The sequence below is a fragment of the Artemia franciscana genome, chromosome 18 (genome assembly GCF_032884065.1).
Source record: "Artemia franciscana chromosome 18, ASM3288406v1, whole genome shotgun sequence".
NCBI classification, from domain to species: Eukaryota; Metazoa; Arthropoda; class Branchiopoda; order Anostraca; family Artemiidae; genus Artemia; species Artemia franciscana.
In genome coordinates this window covers 10,044,984-10,068,856 of record NC_088880.1, presented here as the reverse complement: position 1 = coordinate 10,068,856, position 23,873 = coordinate 10,044,984, and the positions used below count along the sequence as shown (strand labels likewise).

Here is a 23,873-nt window from a genome sequence, read left to right as displayed (position 1 = left end):
CGGAGAGTAACAGAAGTTTTTGCAAGATTAAGGGCATATAGGAGTGCTGTTATTGACGTTGTAAATAAATTTCAGCATCTAGAGGTGTCTAGCGTTAACCTAAAGCTGAAATTTGGAAAGGGTAACTGCTCCCCGGGTAGTTTTGACGTAAGTAGATTCCAGGATGAGAATTTGAAAAAAACCTTTTAAGAACAGTTGAATGTTAAACTAGAGTCTAAAATTTTATAATGTGGAAGATGGACAGAATAAATTTTTACAGTTATTTGTGAAGTAACCGATGGTATCAAATGAGGAAGTTAGAAACGCACCTATGACTATAAGTGAAAATGCCTAAAGTATAAAAGCGACGAGGGTGCATTTATAAGAAGTATTTGAATGCTAGATCATATTAAAGGAATACAAGGGAGTTAGAGAAAGCATTAAAAATATGAACTGAGGAGGTGTGAAGTGGGGAACAGGGATGGAGTGGCTGCAGATCTGGAGGATGTGGCTAGACGGCAAATTTCAGAAAGAAGAAAAAACCACGGATAAAATAAAAAAAGGACTACATTTTAAATATTAAGCCTATCACTTTAGAAATCAACTGATCAAATAGGGCCGTATCAACGAGAAATTTCATTACTAAAGACCGAGCAAGTTTATAAATACTAAGTAAGTATAAATCGAAAGGAAAGAAGATTAACAGCTCATTTCAACAGTTTTTCAAGAGCGAAGGAGGAAAAGATGAAGTGACGGAGGATGTGGCTAAAATCACGGATAAATGAAAAAGGATGAAAAAAGGATTACGATTTAAATAATAAGCATATCACTTTAGAAATCAACTATGAACATTGATCAAATAGGACCGTATCAGTGAGAACTTTAACTAACAAAGACCGAGCAAGTTTACAAACACAGTGTATATAAATTGAAAGGAAACAAGATTAACAGCTCATTTCGACAATTTTTCAAAAGCGAAAGAGGAAAAGGATAATTAGCTAGTGATAACCATTTTCAACACCACCACACGAGCAGAACGGAGTTGTCACTTTTCCCAATTCTGTGCTGGAAATAATTTAGGTGGTTGTGACCAGCTAAATTATGTGTTATAAATTGGGTTAAGGTCCAAACCGATCCAAAACTAATCATCAATCTGATCTTTCAGTAAGGTACGTTCCACAAGCAAATTCTGATTAATTGTAATTAATTATGTGTGCTTACCTTCATCTCAATATGGCTCATTCCTACTATTCCACCCTTTATATGCTCAAATTAAAATATGGTGAAATTTCAAGTTTTTCTGTACTTATCAAACAGTTCATGCTCATTAACTGTAAGTAAGGAAAGAATCGGCCTAATAGTAACGGAAACACTAAAAAGGGAATTTGATAACTACTAATACGTTAAAGCATTAGCTTTTTATACTGATTCCAAATATATAGAATCCATTAAGTTTAAAGCTATCCATCAACACCTACAAGCCTAAGAAAATTTGTGTGATTTTCGGTAAAGGCGGGAAACAACCCCAAAAAGTCAAATGATCTTAATGAAAATCATACCGCCAGATTCAGTATATCAGAAAACCCTATTGTATAGGTTTCAAGTTCCTATCTACAAAAATGTGGAATATTGTAATATTTGCTAGAACAAAGACCATTGTGTTAAGGGTTGATTGTAATGATTGTTTAAGATCGGGATCCTATACTGATCCTAGAGTGTCGGGAGAGGAATCATTCGAACGGAAATTAAAAGCCTATATACCCTTTTTACGCGACAAAAAAAGATTGGAGGGAGACTGTCCCACCACCTCTGTTTTTCCCAAAGACTTCCGGTCAAAATTCTAAAATAACCATTTGGCTCAGTACAGTTGAAAGGTTCAGTAATTTTGCCTCTGAAGGTGACGAAACTCCTAATGCCCTCGGGAAAGGGCAATAAGCTATGCAATTCACCCATTATTAACATATAGTGTTTGTTATTGGTAAAAATACGGATTTTTGGAAAAGATCTCTTTGTGCGGAAGATTTTCAAAGGGGAGAATTTTTTGCGTAGTTGTGTCCCTGTGTCCCACCTGTGAATATATATGTGTGTGTATATATATATGTATATATATATATATATATATGTGTGTGTGTGTGTGTGTGTGTGTGTGTGTGTGTGTGTGTGTGTGTGTGTGTGTTTTTAACTACGTAAAACTTGCGAATATACAACAATCTTCACTGTCCCATTGTCTGTGCATATAAATAGATTGTCAGGTTTACTGACTCTTGAACATGCAACATATAATTGTCCATGGGAAAAACAATCCATTATCAGATCTATACCTCATTATTCTAATGATTGCCCTTGAGCTTTGTTGATGGTGATTGCTAATCGAACATTCCCTGTGTCCCGGTCGTCATTTATATATCCCCCCTGTGCCCCCCGGTGTCCCCTTTGTAGTTGTGTTCTTGTGTCCCGGTCGTCATTTATATTCCCTGTGTCCCGGTCGTTATTTGTGTCCCAGTCTGTAATTTCTCTTTGAGTGTCCCGGTCGTCATTTATGCTCCCTGTGTCCTGGTCTTCATTTGTGTCCCGGTGTCCCGGTCAATAATTTCGTCAGTCGACAAACATGACGTCAGTCGACAAACAACTTCATGACGACATACAGCTCAATCCTTATAATGACGTCAGTCGACAAACATGACGTCGGTCGACACACAAACATGACGTCAGTCAACAGACACATACAAACAAACAACTTATTTATATATATATACTAGCTGTTGGGGGGGGGGGGCGCTTCGCGCCCCCCAAGCCCCCCCGCGCGCGTAAGTCGTTACGGGCCATATTATTTACGCGCCATTGTAGTTATGTCCCTGTGTCCCACCTGTGAATAGATATATATATATATATATATATATATATATATATATATATATATATATATATATATATACTAGCTGTTGGGGTGGCGCTTCGCGCCACCCCAACACCTAGTTGGTGGGGGCGCTTCGCGCCCCCCCCAAGCCCCCCTGCGCGCGTAAGTCGTTACGCGCCATTGTTGTTGTGTCCCTATGTCCCACCTGTGATATATATATATATATATATATATATATATATATATATATATATATATATATATATATATATATATATATATATATATGGTTTTAACTACGTAAAACTTGCGAATATACAACATTCTTTCCTGTCCCATTGTCTTTGCATATAAATAGATTGTCAGGTTTACCGACTCTTGAACATGCAACATATAATGGTCCATGGGAAAACAATCTGTATTCAGATCTATACCTCATGATTCTAATGATCGCCCTTGAGCTTTGTTGATGGTGATTGCTAATCGACCATTCCCTGTCCCGGTGTCCCGGTCGTCATTTATATCCCCCTGTTTCCCCCGGTGTCCCCGTTGTAGTTGTGTCCCTGTGTCCCGGTCGTCATTTATATTCCCTGTGTCCCGGTCGTCATTTGTATCCCGGTGTCCCGGTCTGTATATACATTCGTTTTTTAGTTTTGTTTTTCTCCTTTATTTTTTTCCTTTTTTTTTCTTTTTTAGTTTATTTAGATTTTTAGATTTTTTAGTTTTTTTATTAGTTTTTAGTTTTTTTTTCTTTTTAGTTTTTTTGTAGTTTTTACCTTCTTTTTAGTTTTGTTTGTTTTTTTTTTTACTTATGTCCTGGTCGTCATTTATACTCCCTGTGTCCCGGTGCTTTGTTGATTGCTAATCGAACATTCCTTTTGTCCTGGTCGCTTTCTCTTTGAGTGTCGTCATTTATTTTTTTCTTTTTTATTTCTTTTAGTTTTTACCTTTTTTAGTTTTTTTTAGTGTTTTAGAGGAAAATTTTTTTTAGTTTTTTCCTTTTTTTCTTTTTAGTTTTTTATTGGTTTTTACCTTTATTTTAGCTTATTTTTCAGTTTTTTCCTTTTTTTTAGTTTTTTTTATTTTTTAGTTTTTTTAGTTTTTTACCTTTTTTTAGTTTTTTACCTTTTTTACTTTTTTTATTAGTTTTTAGTTTTTTTTGTAGTTTTTGCCTTTTTTTAGTTTTTTCAGTTTTTTTTTAGTTTTTTATTGGTTTTTACCTTTATTTTAGCTTATTTTTCAGTTTTTTCCTTTTTTTTAGTTTTTAGTTTGTTTAGTTTTTTACCTTTTTTTAGTTTTTTTAGTTTTTTTAGTTTTTTAGCTTTTTTATTTTTTTTATTAGTTTTTAGTTTTTTTTTGTAGTTTTTGCCTTTTTTTAGTTTTTTTAGTTTTTTAGCTTTTTTATTAGTTTTTAGTTTTTTTTTGTAGTTTTTGCCTTTTTTTAGTTTTTTTAGTTTTTTAGCTTTTTTATTTTTTTTATTAGTTTTTAGTTTTTTTTGTAGTTTTTGCCTTTTTTTAGTTTTTTCAGTTTTGACGTCACCTGATCCAGTTTTTTCAGGTGACGTCACCTGATCCACGATCCACAGATCCACAGACAACTTATTTTTATATATATAGATATATATATATATATATATATATATATATATATATATATATATATATATATATATATATATATATATATATATATATATATATATATATATATATATATATATATATATATATATATATATATATATATATGTTGCATGTAAATAGATTGTCAGGTTTACTGACTCTTGAACATGCAACATATAATTGTCCATGGTAAAAACAATCCGTATTCAGATCTATACCTTATTATTCTAATGATGTGTCCCTGTGTCCCGGTCGTCATTTATATTCCCTGTGTCCCGGTGTCCCAGTTTGTAATTTCTCTTTGAGTGTTCCGGTCGTCATTCATATTCCCTGTGTCCCGTTGTCCCGGTCGTCATTTGTGTCCCGGTCTGTAATTTCTATTCGAACAATCCCTGTGTCCCGGTCGTCATTTATATATCCCGCCTGTGCCCCCGTTGTAGTTGTGTCCCTGTGTCCCGGTCGTCATTTATATTCCCTGTTTCCCGCTCGTGATTTGTGTCCGAATGTCCCAGTCTGTAATTTCTCTTTGAGGTTCCCGGTCGTTATTTATATTCCCTGTGTCCCGGTGTCCCGGTATGTAATTTCATCAGTTGACAAACATGACGTCAGTCGACAAACAACTTCATGACGCATACAGCTCAATCCTTATAATGACGTCAGTCGACAATCATGACGTCAGTCGACACACACACACAGACAACTTATTTTTATATATAGATATATATATAGATATATATATATATATATATATATATATATATATATATATATATATATATTTGAAATGGATATATTTACATATAACATTATGAAATGTATAAAGTATAATGAATTAAAAATGTGATTAAATATTTACTTATTATATATACTTTTATAATTGTTTTATTGCAGAGACTGGTAGAAGCCGAGAGAAGGGCAGCTGAGGAATTGAAACGCTTGCGTGAAGAGATCTCGCGTGTGACCCAAGAGAACGTGAAAATGAGGGAGGAGTGTAGCAAACTGAAGAGATCAGCTGCTATTGGTGAAAGCAAAGCGGATAATTTTGCTCGAATCCATACGCAGCCTATTGCCCAGCCTATGACTTACACCACGCTAATTTTTTTTGTTTTAATTGCAGTTTTTTTCGGATACATTATTGCCAAAATTTACTAAAATTTTGGCATATACTGTTTCTTTTTTAAAGCCTGTTATCCTTCTCTGTTCTTTTTATGTTTTCTATTGGAGATTCTAGGAAACTGTTGAGAGGCAATTGCTTCTGATAAAAAAAAAAACCTATTTCAACTATCTCAACGCCATATAAAAATTTAGATAAAATATTATCTGCTTTTATCTTTTATTTTTCCGTAAAATTGGGCTGAAGGTACAAGAACAACTTTGTGAATAAATCCTATAGGTTAGTGTTGCATAATGTGTACGTACACATTAGTGTACTTGCTTTTAAAATGACATCAATTTTTCCATTCTTGCCTAGTTTTAACTATTTTATAATCAATACAACTAGTTTGAAACGAAGATAACACTGTTAAAAAATTCTTGGTGGGTTGTATATAAATTTTAGATCTTTAATTGAAATCCAAATAAAAAGATTAAATTTAACTTGTTTTTAGTTTTTCTTGTTCCAATGGGCAACGCTTCATTACCAGTGGCACTAATTTCAATTTAATCGGTAATTTCGATTAAATTTGATAATTCGATTCGATAATTTTGATTAAAGCGTACAGCGTCAAAGTTTTGTTTCTCAACAGTTTCTTGCTCTATCTGATTGGTATGTTGATTACGGAGAATCAATTCCTTTTTTCAAGAAGTTAATGCAGAACCATCTGTTAACTGAGTGTTTTTTTCTATGAGAGTAATTGTTTTTTTCTACCATCTTATTGTTAATTCGCATTTTTTTGTAACTACTTTTTGTTAATTTGTAGAGATACAAATGTTAACTAACAATTATCACTTTTGTCCTGGAAATTTGAAAAGATGCAAGATTGAAAGAAAATTTAGCGTGGCCTACTAAGCTAGCCTATAAGTGATGGTATTTGCAAGAAACGTGTTTACTTAAAGAAGGATTAGCAGTTTTAGATTCTCTATCAATATTTATTGTATGGAAACAAGTCATTCTGAACAGATTTTTTTTTTTGGTCATTTTTAAAAGATCTTTCTTTTGAATAGTATTGGAAATATCCAGCATTTTTCTTAGAAAAACGATTTGATTTTTTTTTAAATGATTATTGTTGTTACCAACTTCTTTGCAAGAAATACAAATTTTTGTATTTTGCAACTTCTCGCGAGAAAACAGAAATACAATTTTTAATAAAATTGTTGGCTAAAAATTTTGTTATGACAGCTAAAAAACGGCTTAATTTTAAACAATTGTATGACCTTTTTACATAATTACCAATGTTACTTACCAATAATGGCCAAGAATAATTACCAGTGTTTTTGTGCATGAAAGGCTTGAATTCAAAAATGGACTTGAGGCTTTATCTCTTTAACTCATATATAGTTAAGCTCCTCCATATAAATTTGCTAAAGGTTTCGTAATTATTATGAAGATTTTGCTTGAAAGTTTTAGAGGAAATGCTTGGCAATTCTGTTAGCTCATGAAAACGTGATTGTTAGTAAAACTATCAGTTAAGAATATTTGTTTGAACTGCGGTAAATCGGATTGGGTATTGTCATTCTTTCACGTTAGAGATGGTCTTGGAATAGCATCTACTTCAAGTGGATGTTGTTAGCAGACCTTAAAATAGTGTATTAAAAAATTAAGTTTTCGAAGCTGTACGAAGGCTATCTTAGCTAGTTCTTGAGATTCTGAGCTGTCCAAAGTCTAAATTAGTTAGTTATTAAGATCCTGTTTTGTTTTTTGTTTTTTTTGTTATTTTTTTTCAAACTCTACTCTTTTCTCTTTTTTTTTTCTTCAACTTGGCAAAGGTATGTTTTACAAACTCATGTTTTTTACGAACTTCACAAACTTACGTTTTTCTACCCAAACTTTACTTTTTTCTTTTTTCCCCAACTTGACAAAGATATGTTTACAAACTCGTGTTTTTTACGGACTTCGCAAACCTACGTTTTTTTTGTCCAAACTTTACGAACATACTCATATTTTCTCCAAATGCCAAAAAAAATTAAGAACCACTTTTTTTTAGCTTTATGTACTCATATTAAGTTATCAAAAGGTCTTTTCAATTATCGCTTCTAAACTGGAATTTACATTGATTTATCTTACTTCTAAACTAACAAAGGAGATAAATAAATTTACCATATTTTGAGTCACTTATGCTTTGCTGATTGTGTCACCTAATGAAAGTGATATTTTAGATCCCTTTAGCCTATCACATAGATGGCTAAGGCTGGGGAAAAAAAAAACGAATATCGTGTTATGCCCAGTGGCTGTATCTGACATTTCTCCGCTTTTTGTCAAACAGTGACAAAACTGTTTGCTCTCTAAGTGAGGATCGGCTGATCGATGCACCATCTGCTTTCTAAGTGAAAGGCTGCTCTCTAAGTGAAGATCAGCTGATCAATGCACTCGCATGTTCAGTCAATTTAATTTTCCTAATCCAAGCTGTCTCGCTCACTCCTCCTTGGAGAATAATTTAGTAAACAGTTGTTTTTTTTAATTGTGTCAGAAGCATGATAAAGTCAAACATTACCTCTAGATTTGTGACAATGACGTTCGGATTAAACTTCTAATTTAAAATTACAAATTAAATCCAAGCTGTCTCGCTAATTAAACTTACAAATCACAAATTAAATCCAATTTGTCGTGCTAGCTCCTCCTTGGAGAATAATTTAGAAAACCCTTTTTTTAATTGTGTCAAAAGCCTGATAAAGTCAAAAATTACCTCTAGATGTGACAATATCGTTCGGATTAAACTTTTAATTTAAAATTAAATTCAGTTTATTTTAAAATTAATTTAAAATTAAAAAATTAAATTTGAAAAATAAAAAAATTAAAATTCGGATTAAACTTTAAATTTTTAATACTCCTCTTTTCAGTTTAGGAATACGTTATAGGACCATAGATGTATTTTATAAATGAACTTTAAAAAAGTATTATTAATGAGCTAAAAATCAATATTTCGTCATTATCTGCTGGAAGCGACGAAACAATTCTTCCTAAAAGTTTATCAATTATTTGATGAGAAATTGGGAGTTGAACCAAACTAAATAGGCATGTCAATTTCATTTGGTTTCAGTTTGATTGTCCATAAATATGCTATTGATTAACCATTTTATGTCGAACCCCATCGTGAGGATTACTCACCTTTCTACACTATCATCACTAACACTAAAGTGCGTATTACTGCATATAGCAAGATTCTGATGATTGCATATTGTTTCTTTGTCATTATTTGAGAAGCGCATCCATTTTTTAGCTTTCTAAAATCCCCCTCCAACAAGACTAAAAATGTGTAAAGTGGGCTTGCTTACAGGTAACATTACCTATAGACCGTAGTGTATTAGTCCTTGAGCCCCGCAGGCAGCGGGGTGAGGTCTGTATTCTATATTTATTCAACAAAGAGTGATAAAACTCAAAAAAATATAATACAGACCTCGCCCCGCTGCCCGCGGTGCTCATGGACTAATACGCTTCGCTCTATAGGTAATGTTACCTGTAAGCAAGTTACGCATTTTTAGTTTGCCCCATGGAGGGGGAAGGTCAACCAGAAATGGATTCACTTCTAGAATTAGCATTTCTAAGTGCTCTAAACATTTACCCTTTTTCTTAAAGAAAAGTCAATTTTCGTCGTCTAGTGTTTTATTACAAGCTACTCACATGTACTTAATTAAGTTTTATTGCAATTTTACAAATATTTAACAGTTTCTAAATACCGACTTTGGGGACTAATCTGTTTAAGAGCGCTGAAGTCGTCTAGGGCGGATTAACTGTATTGATGCTGACTATTTGATTCCTTGCAATCTATGATCTAAACTTTTTAAGCATTAGTCCTGTTTTTTGGCAATTGGATTGCTAGGATTTTACTCCGAAAAGGATTTGAAGCCGGTCAAATTGAGTGGGTTTTGCTAAGTTTCTTCTCCAAAAGGATATAAACATCTGATTATAAAATGATTAGAAGCTTATTGGATTGAGTGGGTTTAGTAAGTTTCTTCTCTAAAAGGATACGAGCATCTGATTGTGAAAAGATTTGAAGCTTATTAGATTGAGTGAATTTAATAAGCTTTTTTTCTCCAAGAGGATACGAGCTTCTGATTATGAAGAGATATGAGGATTATCAGATTGGGTGGTTTTGTGAAGTCTCCTCTCCAAAAGGATATGATCATCAGATAGGGCGTACTAACATAATGCCTTATGCAAAAAAATTACTGAAATGATGGTTTGTAAGTAGTTGGCTAAAAGATGGATCTTTGGTAGATTTTTTTTCTGCCCAAGGAAGATCTGAATCAGAAAAATATGTCATTAGTAATTTGGTGGAAGAACATCGAGCCTCTTATTATTTTTCAACCCCGTGTTGAGGAATCTACATTATGATTAGTATATGAAAGGAGGTAATTAACCCAGCAGTACGTAAGCATAATTAGGTTTCAAAAAACTACAACCGTTAAACTGATCTTTGATGATTTTTGTTGTCACGGTAGAGAACTAAGGCCTGATTGCAGAAGTGAATATCAAAGAAATTAGGCTTAACTGATTCGATGACAAAAACCGGGTCTATTGTTATTTTTTTAGATAAAATATGGGTCTAATCTACGAATTGATTTTATACTAAAAATAAAAAAAAAGAGGATAATCCAAGTATTATATCTTAATCTTTTATAAGATTTAGTAAACCACTAACTCAAAGACTATGGGAAGCTCATAAGAGGAAGCTCAAGTTTGTCAGAGAGATAAGAACTTACGCCATGTAGCGTTACCCAGCGAAATTAATTTGATTATAAAGACCTTCGACAGCGCGTAAGTTTTTATCATTCTTTTGTGGTTTTGTACCAGGCTGAAGATAAAGAACGGTTTTTACCAAAACGGGATTAATAACACAAAAAGGTACAATTTTTTTGCAGTCTTTTTTACAGCAGCGTACATTCTGCACACTAGCCTTTTTCTTAATAATAAATAAAAACAAAAGAATAAGCCTAGTTTAGAAAGCATCAGTTAAAAATGTAAATACACTGATATCTCAAGTTAAGTCCAAATTACTGTAATCAAACTCAAGCTTTTTTTCAATCTTTTAGTTCTGCTGGATAATAATGTCGTATCAGTGGCATTAGTAGCTTTTAATTTATGTCAAGTCCCTGTTAAAGTATCACAGTTCAACGTCTCTCGATTAAGTGGTTTAAGCCTCTTAAGACCCTAAACCAATTAGGAAGTATAAACCATTTAAGGGGTTAAGCCTCTGCTCCGTTTCCCATGTTGAATGTGATATGTTCCTTCTCTAATGTGGAATTTCCTTGTAGGCCAGCGTTGCCTACGCCTTGGCCAAAATTGTGCTGGTAATCTCACCAAAGTACTGCAGAAGATTCTTTTTGGCACAACTATAGCATTCTGTTGTTCTGTTGTTGTTTCGATTTCATACACTCGCAAAAGTGAAAGCAACTTTTTGGTTTTCACCCGTATCTTCATTCTCTCATAAATTGATTTTGAATGTTTTTTATCAGTTTAAATTCTGCGAATTTACAACAATGTTCTGTTGTTGTTTCGATTTCATACACTCGCAAAAGTGAAAGCAACTTTTTGGTTTTCACCCGTATCTTCATTCTCTCATAAATTGATTTTGAATGTTTTTTATCAGTGTAAATTCTGCGAATATTTTTTTTTTGTCGCGTTTGTGTTCGATGAAAGTCACTTTTATTTTGCTTAAATTTCTTAAGAATTGACTGAAGAAGTTTCGAAATTTTTTATCAAATATAAATTGCCACGGCGAATACAGCCCCAATGTACTAGAACATTTGGATTTTACCATAAAATGTTCAAGTGTACTATATTGTTGCATGGCCACTTAATTGTCCCAAAAACGATACAATTGTATGGCGGTGGCAACGCTGGTACGCGCCCAACCGAAACCGTATATGCAACAGAGCGAAGGGTTTTGAAGCATATAATGCTATGTTTTTTTTCATGATTATTATTATCAATATGAAGCTCTTTAGGAATGTTAGTAGTGATTTTGAATAGAATAGTAAACTTAAGCCCCAACATCTTTTCTGATAAGTTGAATGACAATAACTGATAGAAATGTTTATGTCTGAGCCACACTATTGTCACTCCCAGGACCGTATCCACAAAGGAGGGGGATACCTGGTTTGACCCCCCACCTGAAACAAAAACGTTGGATATGGTTTTGGTCACACCTCTTAATAAAAAAACAAAGAAGGAAAAAAACAAATCCCATGAATGACATGGTTTTGTTTCGTTATTTGAACGTCACACTTGAATTTCAAAAGTATAATATTAAAACAAATTTTAACAAGTCTGTAAATATATTTCTTATATTTTGGGAAAAAATTACATAACTAAAAATCCTATTGAAACAAGAAGAATTGGATTTTCTCTCTGGACACAGAGCGAAATTCCAGCACAGATAAAACACAGACCGAATTCCAGCATAGACAAAAGCATAATAGTAAAATGGTATGAAAAGCTTGTATCTCGTTTTACTCTTTTCTCTTATTTCTGTCTCGTTCTAATTTTTCCACCTATCTCTGTCTCGTTCTGTGTCTTGTTCTAATTTTTGCCTCTATCTCTGTCTCGTTCTGTATTTTGTTTTAATTTTTCCTCCTATCTCTGTCCTTATACTTACTTGATATCCTTACTTGACGAAATGGAATGTATTATTTAGACTCAAATTTATCACTTTGACCGAACCGGTCTCCAGTCCGATTCAACCAACTCTTATTTGTTGATCACAAATTTTCTGCTTAAAAGTTCAACAGTGTTAGATTCAAGAAATCGCAGTCGGCATACATATTTAGCGAAGTAGTTGGGTCCAATCTTGATTTAACGGATAAGTGTGACTTTAATGCGGCCTGTGTATTAGTTTGTTTAATAGAAACAGTGTCCGGTGAAATGCATTACCACCCTTCAGTTAGTCTGTTTTATTGTCAACATGTAAATGCAGTTTTGTTGTTTTTCTTTTTTCTTGTACTAATTTCTTATATGTTTCTATTCTTTCATTCAGTGGTTGTGAGTGATTGTGTTTTTCTTTTGTTTCCCCTTCTTTTGTAGAAATACAAAAAAAAAAAATTCTAAAAATAATGCAGCTGTCTTCTGCCAATACGCAGTTTCTGTATTTTTTCGCTTTTTTTAGAAAACTACAAAATATTGATTATTTTCATTTTTAAAATGAGAGAAACAGATTAAGAACCAAATTTTCGTATTCCTAGGTCATTTTTTCTTCGTTTTTGCTTCTGCTTTCTGCTGGACGTAGACACTAGGTACTGTAATTTACTGTGTCCTTACTAGGTTTTGGCTGCGGGAAACTGGTGAAATCTGTTTTCGCCCTTGTAGGTTCTAGGTCGTATCTCGAAAAGTATAGTGGTTATAAACATTCTGGCTGTGTCATTGGACACACCGTGTCAAGGTCAAGGGAGGTCGGCCTTAACTTAAATTTTAATTATTGTGGAAACTCTGGCTTTTGGCGGAGGGCAGCTGAACGCTTGTCGACATTTTGAGTTATAAGTGAAACCGAAGTGAAGTGATTTTCGTGATATTCTAATACAACTTATAAAGCAAATTTTGTCTTCTTGTAATCCAACTTTGTAGGTTTTTATGGCACTTGGTATTTACCAAGTGACATATAGCGATCGCAAATCGCAATTTCTGTCCGTCGGTCTGTCTGTCAGACCCGGCTTTGCTACTTCGGGTACTTCCAGATAAGCTAGGACGATGGAAGTTGGCAGGTTTATCAGGGACCAGACCAGATTAAATTAGAAATAGTCTCTTTCCCGATTCGACCACCTTGGGGGGAGGGCTAGCGAGCGGACGAAATATTTGATAAGAATTTTATTTGCCCATAGAATAAATGATTGTTCTTCTTCATTCTGACTTGCTGGTCTAGGGTTATGATTCTCGTTTACGGCGCGAGAGGTCTCAGATTGAATATAGCGATCAATATAGCGATCGCTCAAAGTTGGCAGGCGTATCAGGGACCGGGCCAGATTAAATTAGAAATAAATCGCTTTCCCGCTTCAACATTCTGGAGGGGAGTGGAAGCTCTATCTTGTTATTTATATTATAGGTTTTCTAACAGGAATACCCCTAGAACAACTTAAGGTTCTTGAAATAGTAGTGTTTAAACCAATATTCAGGTGTTTAGAAACCTTGATGAATTGATCAATAATTTCTTAGGCCACAAGCGTGAGAAATTTTGCCAGATTTTCTAAAAATTGGGGAAGCTCCCCAGAGGCGCCATTTGGGGGGGCAAATGCACACCCCAGATTTTCCAGGTGGCCAAGCTTCCACCACAAAGGGCCCTTTTCCAGCCATAATTATCCATTATGTCCAAAATAATCCATTTTGTTCAAATGATTTGAACTAATTGCACGCCTATTAGCCAAAGAGCGTAATTACCTGACGACCCTTGGGGTAATTACGCTATTTGCTATTAATCATTGTAAACTTTGAAAGTAGGTTAGATTCATAATAAAAGTCTCAAGTTCTGTCAAATGCCCCATGCCCACCCCAAGAATTGGCCCAAATGGCGCCTCTGAAGCTCCCCAATGAAGGTATGATACCTTCATTAAAATCCTAATATCCAATCTATATATATAAAAATAAGTTGTCTGTCTGTCTGTGGATGTGTGGATGGATGTGTCAGGTGACGTCACCTGAAAAAACTGGATTAGGTGACGTCAAAACTGAAAAAACTAAAAAAAGGCAAAAACTACAAAAAAAACTAAAAACTAATAAAAAAAATAAAAAAGCTAAAAAACTAAAAAAACTATAAAGGTAAAAACCAATAAAAAACTAAAAAAAAAACTGAAAAAACTAAAAAAAGGCAAAAACTACAAAAAAAAACTAAAAACTAATAAAAAAAGTAAAAAAGCTAAAAAACTAAAAAAACTAAAAAAACTAAAAAAAGGTAAAAAACTAAAAAAAATAAAAAATAAAAAAAAACTAAAAAAAAGGAAAAAACTGAAAAATAAGCTAAAATAAAGGTAAAAACCAATAAAAAACTAAAAAAAAGGAAAAAACTAATAAATGACGACACTCAAAGAGAAAGCGACCAGGACAAAAGGAATGTTCGATTAGCAATCAACAAAGCACCGGGACACAGGGAGTATAAATGACGACCAGGACATAAGTAAAAAAAAAAAAACTATCTATATATATAAAAATAAGTTGTCTGTGGATCTGTGGATCGTGGATCAGGTGACGTCACCTGAAAAAACTGGATCAGGTGACGTCAAAACTGAAAAAACTAAAAAAAGGCAAAAACTACAAAAAAAACTAAAAACTAATAAAAAAGCTAAAAAACTAAAAAAAAGGCAAAAACTACAAAAAAACTAAAAACTAATAAAAAAAATAAAAAAGCTAAAAAACTAAAAAAACTAAAAAAAGGTAAAAAACTAAAAAAACTAAAAACTAAAAAAAAACTAAAAAAGGTAAAAACTAAAAGAACTAAAAAAGAAAAAAATAAATGACGACACTCAAAGAGAAAGCGACCAGGACAAAAGGAATGTTCGATTAGCAATCAACAAAGCACCGGGACACAGTGAGTATAAATGACGACCAAGACACAAGTAAAAAAAAAAATTAACAAAACTAAAAAGAAGGTAAAAACTACAAAAAAACTAAAAAGAAAAAAAAACTAAAAACTAATAAAAAAACTAAAAAATCTAAAAATCTAAATAAACTAAAAAAGAAAAAAAAAGGAAAAAAATAAAGGAGAAAAACAAAACTAAAAAACGAATGTATATACAGACCGGTACACCGGGATACAAATGACGACCGGGACACAGGGAATATAAATAACGACCGGGACACAGGGACACAACTACAACGAGGACACCGGGGGAAACAGGGGGATATAAATGACGACCGGGACAAAAAAACTAAAAAGAAATAAAAACTAAAAACTAATAAAAAAAACTAAAAAATCTAAATAAGCTAAAAAAGAAAAAAAAAGGAAAAAAATAAAGGAGAAAAACAAAACTAAAAAACGAATGTATATACAGACCGGGACACCGGGATACAAATGATGACCGGGACCCGGGACACAGGGAATATAAATGACGACCGGGACACAACTACAACGGGGACACCGGGGGAAACAGGGGGATAACCTGACAATCTATTTATATGCAAAGACAATGGGACAGCAAAGAATGTTGTATATTCGCAAGTTTTACGTAGTTAAAACCATATATCTATATATATAAAAATAAGTTGTCTGTCTGTGGATGTGTGGATGGATGTGTCAGGTGACGTCACCTGAAAAAACTGGATTAGGTGACGTCAAAACTGAAAAAACTAAAAAAAGGCAAAAACTACAAAAAAAACTAAAAACTAATAAAAAAAATAAAAAAGCTAAAAAACTAAAAAAACTATAAAGGTAAAAACCAATAAAAAACTAAAAAAAAAACTGAAAAAACTAAAAAAAGGCAAAAACTACAAAAAAAAACTAAAAACTAATAAAAAAAGTAAAAAAGCTAAAAAACTAAAAAAACTAAAAAAACTAAAAAAAGGTAAAAAACTAAAAAAAATAAAAAATAAAAAAAAACTAAAAAAAAGGAAAAAACTGAAAAATAAGCTAAAATAAAGGTAAAAACCAATAAAAAACTAAAAAAAAAAAGGAAAAAACTAATAAATGACGACACTCAAAGAGAAAGCGACCAGGACAAAAAACTAAAAAAAAAGGCAAAAACTACAAAAAAACTAAAAACTAATAAAAAAAATAAAAAAGCTAAAAAACTAAAAAAACTAAAAAAAGGTAAAAAACTAAAAAAACTAAAACTAAAAAAAAACTAAAAAAGGTAAAAACTAAAAGAACTAAAAAAGAAAAAAATAAATGACGACACTCAAAGAGAAAGCGACCAGGACAAAAGGAATGTTCGATTAGCAATCAACAAAGCACCGGGACACAGGGAGTATAAATGACGACCAGGACACAAGTAAAAAAAAAAATTAACAAAACTAAAAAGAAGGTAAAAACTACAAAAAAACTAAAAAGAAAAAAAAAACTAAAAACTAATAAAAAAACTAAAAAATCTAAAAATCTAAATAAACTAAAAAAGAAAAAAAAAGGAAAAAAATAAAGGAGAAAAACAAAACTAAAAAACGAATGTATATACAGACCGGTACACCGGGATACAAATGACGACCGGGACACAGGGAATATAAATAACGACCGGGACACAGGGACACAACTACAACGGGGACACCGGGGGAAACAGGGGGATATAAATGACGACCGGGACAAAAAAACTAAAAAGAAATAAAAACTAATAAAAAAAACTAAAAAATCTAAAAATCTAAATAAGCTAAAAAAGAAAAAAAAAGGAAAAAAATAAAGGAGAAAAACAAAACTAAAAAACGAATGTATATACAGACCGGGACACCGGGATACAAATGACGACCGGGACCCGGGACACAGGGAATATAAATGACGACCGGGACACAACTACAACGGGGACACCGGGGGATAACCTGACAATCTATTTATATGCAAAGACAATGGGACAGCAAAGAATGTTGTATATTCGCAAGTTTTACGTAGTTAAAACCATATATATATATATATATCTATATTCACAGGTGGGACATAGGGACACAACTACAATGGCGCGTAACTATTATGGCGCGTAACGACTTACGCGCGCGGGGGGGCTTGGGGGGGGGGCGCGAAGCGCCCCCACCAACTAGGTGTTGGGGTGGCGCGAAGCGCCACCCCAACAGCTAGTATATATATATCTATATTCACAGGTGGGACATAGGGACACAACTACAATGGCGCGTAACTATTATGGCGCGTAACGACTTACGCGCGCGGGGGGGCTTGGGGGGGGGGCGCGAAGCGCCCCCACCAACTAGGTGTTGGGGTGGCGCGAAGCGCCACCCCAACAGCTAGTTATTTATATCAGAAAACCTTGTTCCAAGCTACTACCTACAAACACTTGTAATTTAGTATTTTTCCCCAAAAGAAGGAGCACCAATTTGTGTTTATTTGTTGTTGTTTTTTTTGTTTTCAAGATTGATCAAATCAAACTAATGGTCATATAAGACCGAGAGAAGGCTCCTTTGAACGGAAATTCAAAGTTCCAGTACCTTTTTAAGTGGCCAAAAAAAATGTGCCACGGGAAAGTGGTGTTTTCTGCCATTTGCGACGCCAAACTACGGTGTTGTCTGAAAAGGGCCAAGTTGAAATCGGTAAAGAATGTTTATATAACTAATCGATATAGAAGTGTTGAACAGCTATATATGGAGTTTCCCAGTTGCAGCGAATGTAATGCCGCCTGGTGGCTTGAAGAAGGCCTGGTCTGGTGCCGCCAGGTGGCTTGGCCTGCTTGCATTCAAGAAGCTTGAATGGAAGAAATGAGGTATAATGAAGGATGTAGTAGCATTCCTTTATATTTGAGTGAGCTTTAGGTGAAACAGCCTTTAGTAACAAACTAAGTAAAGAGAAACCCTTTAAAAAAAAAACGGAAAAGGTTTGTATATATATGACACTTATGACACTATATTATTGACACTCGTTCTGAATACTTAAGAATAATTAGCTTAGAGTTACTCATGAACAGCTGTTAGTCTATGATGTTTGTATAACTTCAGAAAAGAGAATTCAACTCCCTTATTAGAGTGTAATTTTGATGGAAATTATGCAGCGAAATTCATCATGATTATGGGATATAAAGGCATTATCTGCAAAATGTTTTTATTCTTATGAAGCAAATAAATATAATGTGTATATACATATATAGGAGATCATGACTCAGTTATACTTTATTTCAGGAAGCAACTACACTAAAATAGCTCTGTTTCTCAAAGTACTCCTGTGCAAACCTTGGATTATGAATCAAAGAGTCGGTTTTGAGGGGTGATCACCCTCCTCCTAACTAATGTAATCCTGGACATGGTGTTAAAAGAAACAGAAGCTAAACTTGTAAAGAGAAACAATAAAACTTGAAATGAATAGAAATTATTTCATATATATATATATATATATATATATATATATATATATATATATATATACATATATATATAACTAGCTGTTGGGGGGGGGGGCGCTTCGCGTCCCCCCCCCCCCAATCCCCCCGCGCACGTAAGTCGTTAGCTTTGTTGCTTTGTTGATGGTGCTTTGTTGATGGTGATTACTAATCGAACATTCCCTGTGTCCCCGTCGTCATTTATATATCCCCCTGTGCCCCCCGGCGTCCCCGTTGTTGTTGTTTCCCTGTGTCCCGGTCGTCATTTGTGTCTCGGTGTCCCAGTCTGTAATTTCTCTTTGAGTGTCGCGGTCGTCATTTATATTCCCTGTGTCCCCGTGTCCCGGTCGTCATTTGTGTTCCGGTGTCCCGGTCTGTAATTTCTCTTTGAGTGTCCTGGTCGTCATTTATATTCCCTGTGTCCTGGTCGTCATTTGTGTCCCGGTGCTTTGTTGATGGTGATTGCTAATCGAACATTCCCTGTGTCCCCGTCGTCATTTATATATCCCCCTGTGCCCCCCGGCGTCCCCGTTTTTGTTGTTTCCCTGTGTCCCGGTCGTCATTTGTGTCCCGGTGTCCCAGTCTGTAATTTCTCTTTGAGTGTCGCCGTCGTCATTTATATTCCCTGTGTCCCGGTGTCCCGGTCTGTAATTTCTCTTTGAGTGTCCTGGTCGTCATTTATATTCCCTGTGTCCCGGTCGTCATTTGTGTCCCGGTGCTTTGTTGATGGTGATTGCTAATCGAACATTCCTTGTGTCCCGGTCGCTTTCTCTTTGAGTGTCCCGGTCGTCATTAATATTCCCTATGTCTTGGTGTCCCGGTCGTCATTTGTGTCCCGATGTCCCGGTCTGTAATTTCGTCAGTAGACAAATATGACGTCAGTCGACACACAAACATGACGTCACTCGACACACAAACACACAGACAACTTATTTTTATATATATAGATAAAAAAAGAAATCACCAATGCAACAGCACAAACACAGAAATAAACATACACTATAAAAAAAAAACATATAAACAAAAAGAAGACTGACTGAATAAACAAAAAAGGTCAGTGATATTGAATGCGAAACATTTTCGAACCACCAAGAAAAGTTTAGCGTAAAGAACAGGAGGTGCCCCTCTCTCATGTATAGAATAATTGTTGGTCGTTTTAAGCTTTAATGTTGCTCTTTACTTTCATTTGAATTTTTTTCAGTGCAGTACCCCTGTAGGCTTACGGTCATATCCCATGTAGAAAATTCTGACTGCGCTATTGTACCCGCGATCGATAGGCAAGGTTGCCATCCCTAGTGATTTATCACTATTTCTAGCGATTTTTATATTGCCTTAAAAAATCACTATATCAGCACATAAATCACTAGATTATTGAAAAAAAAACTCTAAATCAACCAAAAATTCATCTGGAATTGGTTCTATTAACTAATATCACTCATTTCTGGATTGTAAGGAGTTGGTTATATACTTATTACTTCTATTTCATTGAAATATCTAAGTCGCAGTAAAAAAAAAAAAAAAAAAAAAAAAAAAAAAAAAAAAAAAAAAAAAAAAAACTAGTTGGTTCGAGATCTACGCAAAGGATAACCTGTTAGTTTTCATTTGAAGTTTGAGATGATTCTATAATTGGGCAATTAATGGGGTTGGTGGTGTCCTAGAAAAATTATTTGCAACGCTTCTAACCTAACTCAAATCTAAGAAAAAAAGCCGAATCAAAGTTAAAAGTTTGATCAGAGTAAGTGATCCCCTATCAGTGCCCTCCCCCTAAGCTTTGGCATCACGGGAAGCTGACTCGGTTGCCCCCCTTCCCCAGAAAGGCTCTGACTTTACACATATTTTGCCTTTATAAACGAGCAATAATTGTATATTTATTTATTTATGTATGCATGTATTTTTATGATTTTATGATGATTCTATACATTGAAGCTATTGTCTGATGCATTAACTTCCCTGAGGGGCAGTTTATTGTCAAAGCATTTTCAGGGTCAAAGTCCTCCTGGGTTTAAAATGTAAAAATTTTGTGGGAGGATCCGCCCTGTGGCGGAACGCAACGTGGGACGATCTTTCTATGGAGGAATTTATCATGAGGGAAGAGAATTTCCATGAAGGGGGCGCAGGATATTCTAGCATTATTTAAAAAAAAACAATGAGAAAAAAATTGAACTGGAAGTAATGAGCAGCATAAAAACTTAAAACGAACAGAAAATATTACGTATATAAGAGGGTTCGTCTCCTCCACAATACCTTTTTCTTTACGCTAAAGTGTTTTTAGTAATTTCAACTATTTATTCTACGGTCTTCGTGATTCAGTGGTCATTCTTAAAGAATTGGGACAAAATTCCAGTGTAAAGAGCGAAATCTGATGCAGTTACTTCCCTGAAGGGCAGTTTAATGTCAAAGCATTTTCAACATCAAAGTCCTCCTGGAATAAAAATGTAAAAATTTTGGAATGCCTAAATTCTTATGTAAATCTTTAGTTTAACTTAGTTGATTAGTGGGCTTAATTAATGTAGCTCAATTCCATTTTTTGTAGAAAATCTAAAATTTGGTTTTAATATACCAATTAGTAAATATCCTGAGTTCATTGATGTGAATTTGGTGAACATAGCGAAAAGATGTATTTTTGAAAAGCTAAGGGAGGAATTGTTGTTTTTCCACTTTTTAAATGAATTTCTGTTTTTCGTCTTTTAGCATGGTTTGTGTATTTCTAGGGTTTCCTTTATAATCTCTTGAAGTCGTTTATAAAATATGATAACCGTGATGATTTACAGCACTTTATGTGCAATTGTAAGGAGTTGGATGGTCTGAGGGAAGAAGTGTTTGGTATTAGGGTGACAGGAAAGGAATTTTGAAGAGTATTTGCCAAATGGATAATATAAATTTGAAGAAATACGTCAGTTTGATGACGCACCACACATAGAGTATTTTGGGGAATCGGGGATCAGTAAAATAAGATAAAATCATAAGATAAGATCAGTAAAATAAGATAATATCAGTTAAATATGATAAAAATTTACAGCTGACCAGTTGTGCACTCATAAGATATTAATGAGGGGGTCCCAGGGCCAACCAAAGGGAAATTTAAAAAATCCTTGTAAAAAACGATATTTTAAGGCATCACTTTAAGTTTAGCTCTTTAAATGCAAGTCCAGAGTAGAGACCATAGAATAAATGATAAAACGGACCAGATTGTATCAGATTTAAAAACAGAATGTAGTTTTTTCTTTAAGGGGAGCTACAGCCTTTTTGCCCCCCCTCCCCCTTCCAGTGCGTGTACACCTGCCGTTGACCATCGATAAAAGATAAAGATAGCCGAAATGGCTATTAAAGATGCCTTATTATCCAAAATAGCAAAAGCTAAAGCAGGTACGTCATTTAAATTAATAAGTCAGAGCATTCACATTTAATAAAAGCGCATTCGGATCAGAGCATTCGCATTCGTATTTAATAAAACATTTGCTGGTACACATCATACAAATTCATATAATAAACTACTTCATAGATAGAATACTTCCTAAAGTTTTATCATTAAATTGCCAAATAAAATATGGGACAAATGATTTACAATATCCTTCGGTACTAGACGCTGTGAATCATTAATTGTTGACAATTCTTTTTGATCTGTCAGAGTCCAGTGTTTGGTTCTTTGTTCGAACGCTAAATGCCGACAACTTGGAACTTTGGGTGAGGGTCCCTCCATAGCTCTGCCACGGTGTGGAAGTCATCCGTTGCTACTTTGTGTGCCGTAAGGCATGGAAGGACTTCTAAGTGAGTAAGTCTAAAACTTTGATTTCCGTGTGTTGAAAAACCCTGGGCTACTAATTCAGCCAATTCTCCGAACCACCCCTGAAACAAAATTTTGCGTGCCACCTTGGCTATCGGGCTACTTATGTGAAAAATGTATAAGGTGTTCAAAATCAAAAAGGGCTTATGCTGAAAACAAGGCTCGGACATAGGAAGTAGTTTTCTTTGAAGGAGAGGGGTACACTTAAAATACACCAGAAATTGCGAAATTGTTAGGGAAATATAAGGAATTAAACAATTAATTTCAATACTTTAAGGAAGGGGCCCACTGCCATCATCCCTATGGACATGCCTAATGGCAGCTTTTTACTTTTTTAGTTGCCTTAGGTGACGATCAGGCAAACATAATGAGGCTTCAGGTAACCCTGAAGGACTAAATCGAAGGACTTTGACACGTCTCCGTGATTTTTTTTATTCTTCTTGATGATAGCCAGAATAGCGGAAAAAAGTGTGTAATCTGGGTCATAAACGTACACAATATTTTTGGAGGGGACGGAGGCAAATACGAAATAGACCAAATATACTTTAATGGTATGGAAAATTTAAGGGATTTTAGGGAAAATCTTATTAATACTGGCATTTGGGATGGGATGCACATGTTTGGATGTTCTCAAAGACCCTTGCCTATGTAATGCCGTGTTCTACTAAGTGTGTTGCGGATATAACATATATCGATCAACTTGTACAACTTTTGGCACTTATATCATAAACGCCCTACCGCTCAAGTTATTCATTCATTGACGCATCATAGAAACCAGTTTTTTTCGTTAGTTTCTTTCCACTTAGCATAAGAAAAGACAACGAGAAGAGACAGAATAGGTCTAAAATATATAATTTGGGCTATGTATTTTGACATTAGGAGGGGGGGTAACGCGTCTGTACAGTGTGAAGCTAGAAGACAAGTCTTACTACATAATATGCAGTATAATTGTACTTGAAATATTAGGCATGCAGACCCGTTATCCTTCACCCCCCCCCCTAATATGCAAATATAGCCCAAATTTGTTTCTAAAGTATTTTATTTTTATCTTACTTTGGTATATTTCATTAGGATTGAGTTTGAGAGAAACGTATTAGAAGAAGATTAGGTAGGGCGTATATCATACTTGTATCCAATTTTTTTCAATACAGCACAGAAATAGGATTTTCATTTGGCATTTGGTTCGTAAAACTCCAAACGAAGACGTAGCCTAACTGCCTGGTTCTTCTTATCGGATTTGCGATCTTTTGACATCTTAAACCAAAATTTGGAAGCTTTGAATATTTAAACAAATGCTATATATAATTTTATTCATTATAATTTAAGGAATATAGGGTGAGAAATATATTATTCAAGCTTAGGTCAAAGCCTAATTAAGAAGCAAATCTAATCATAATATCTTGTATCCCGGGTCAATGAAAAAACCATTTAATGTGAACAGCGGACGTACAAAATAATATGCTTTTTTAATAACATGTTGTTTTTTGTTGTTTTTTTTTTCAAAAAAGACTCGTTTTTGATTCCATATTC

General features: G+C 34.2%; 1 protein-coding gene across 1 annotated transcript in view; it reads left to right on the top strand.

The window, feature by feature from the left end:
- LOC136038588 (vesicle-associated membrane protein-associated protein B-like) overlaps window positions 1–10,561 on the top strand; it is a 33,522-nt gene extending 22,961 nt beyond the window's left edge. The window contains exon 5 of the mRNA XM_065721783.1: window positions 5,351–10,561. Coding sequence (XP_065577855.1) covers window positions 5,351–5,611 — 261 coding nt within the window. The 3' untranslated portion in view covers window positions 5,612–10,561. The remainder of the gene's footprint in view (window positions 1–5,350) is intronic.
- The last annotated feature ends 13,312 nt before the right edge of the window (window positions 10,562–23,873 follow it).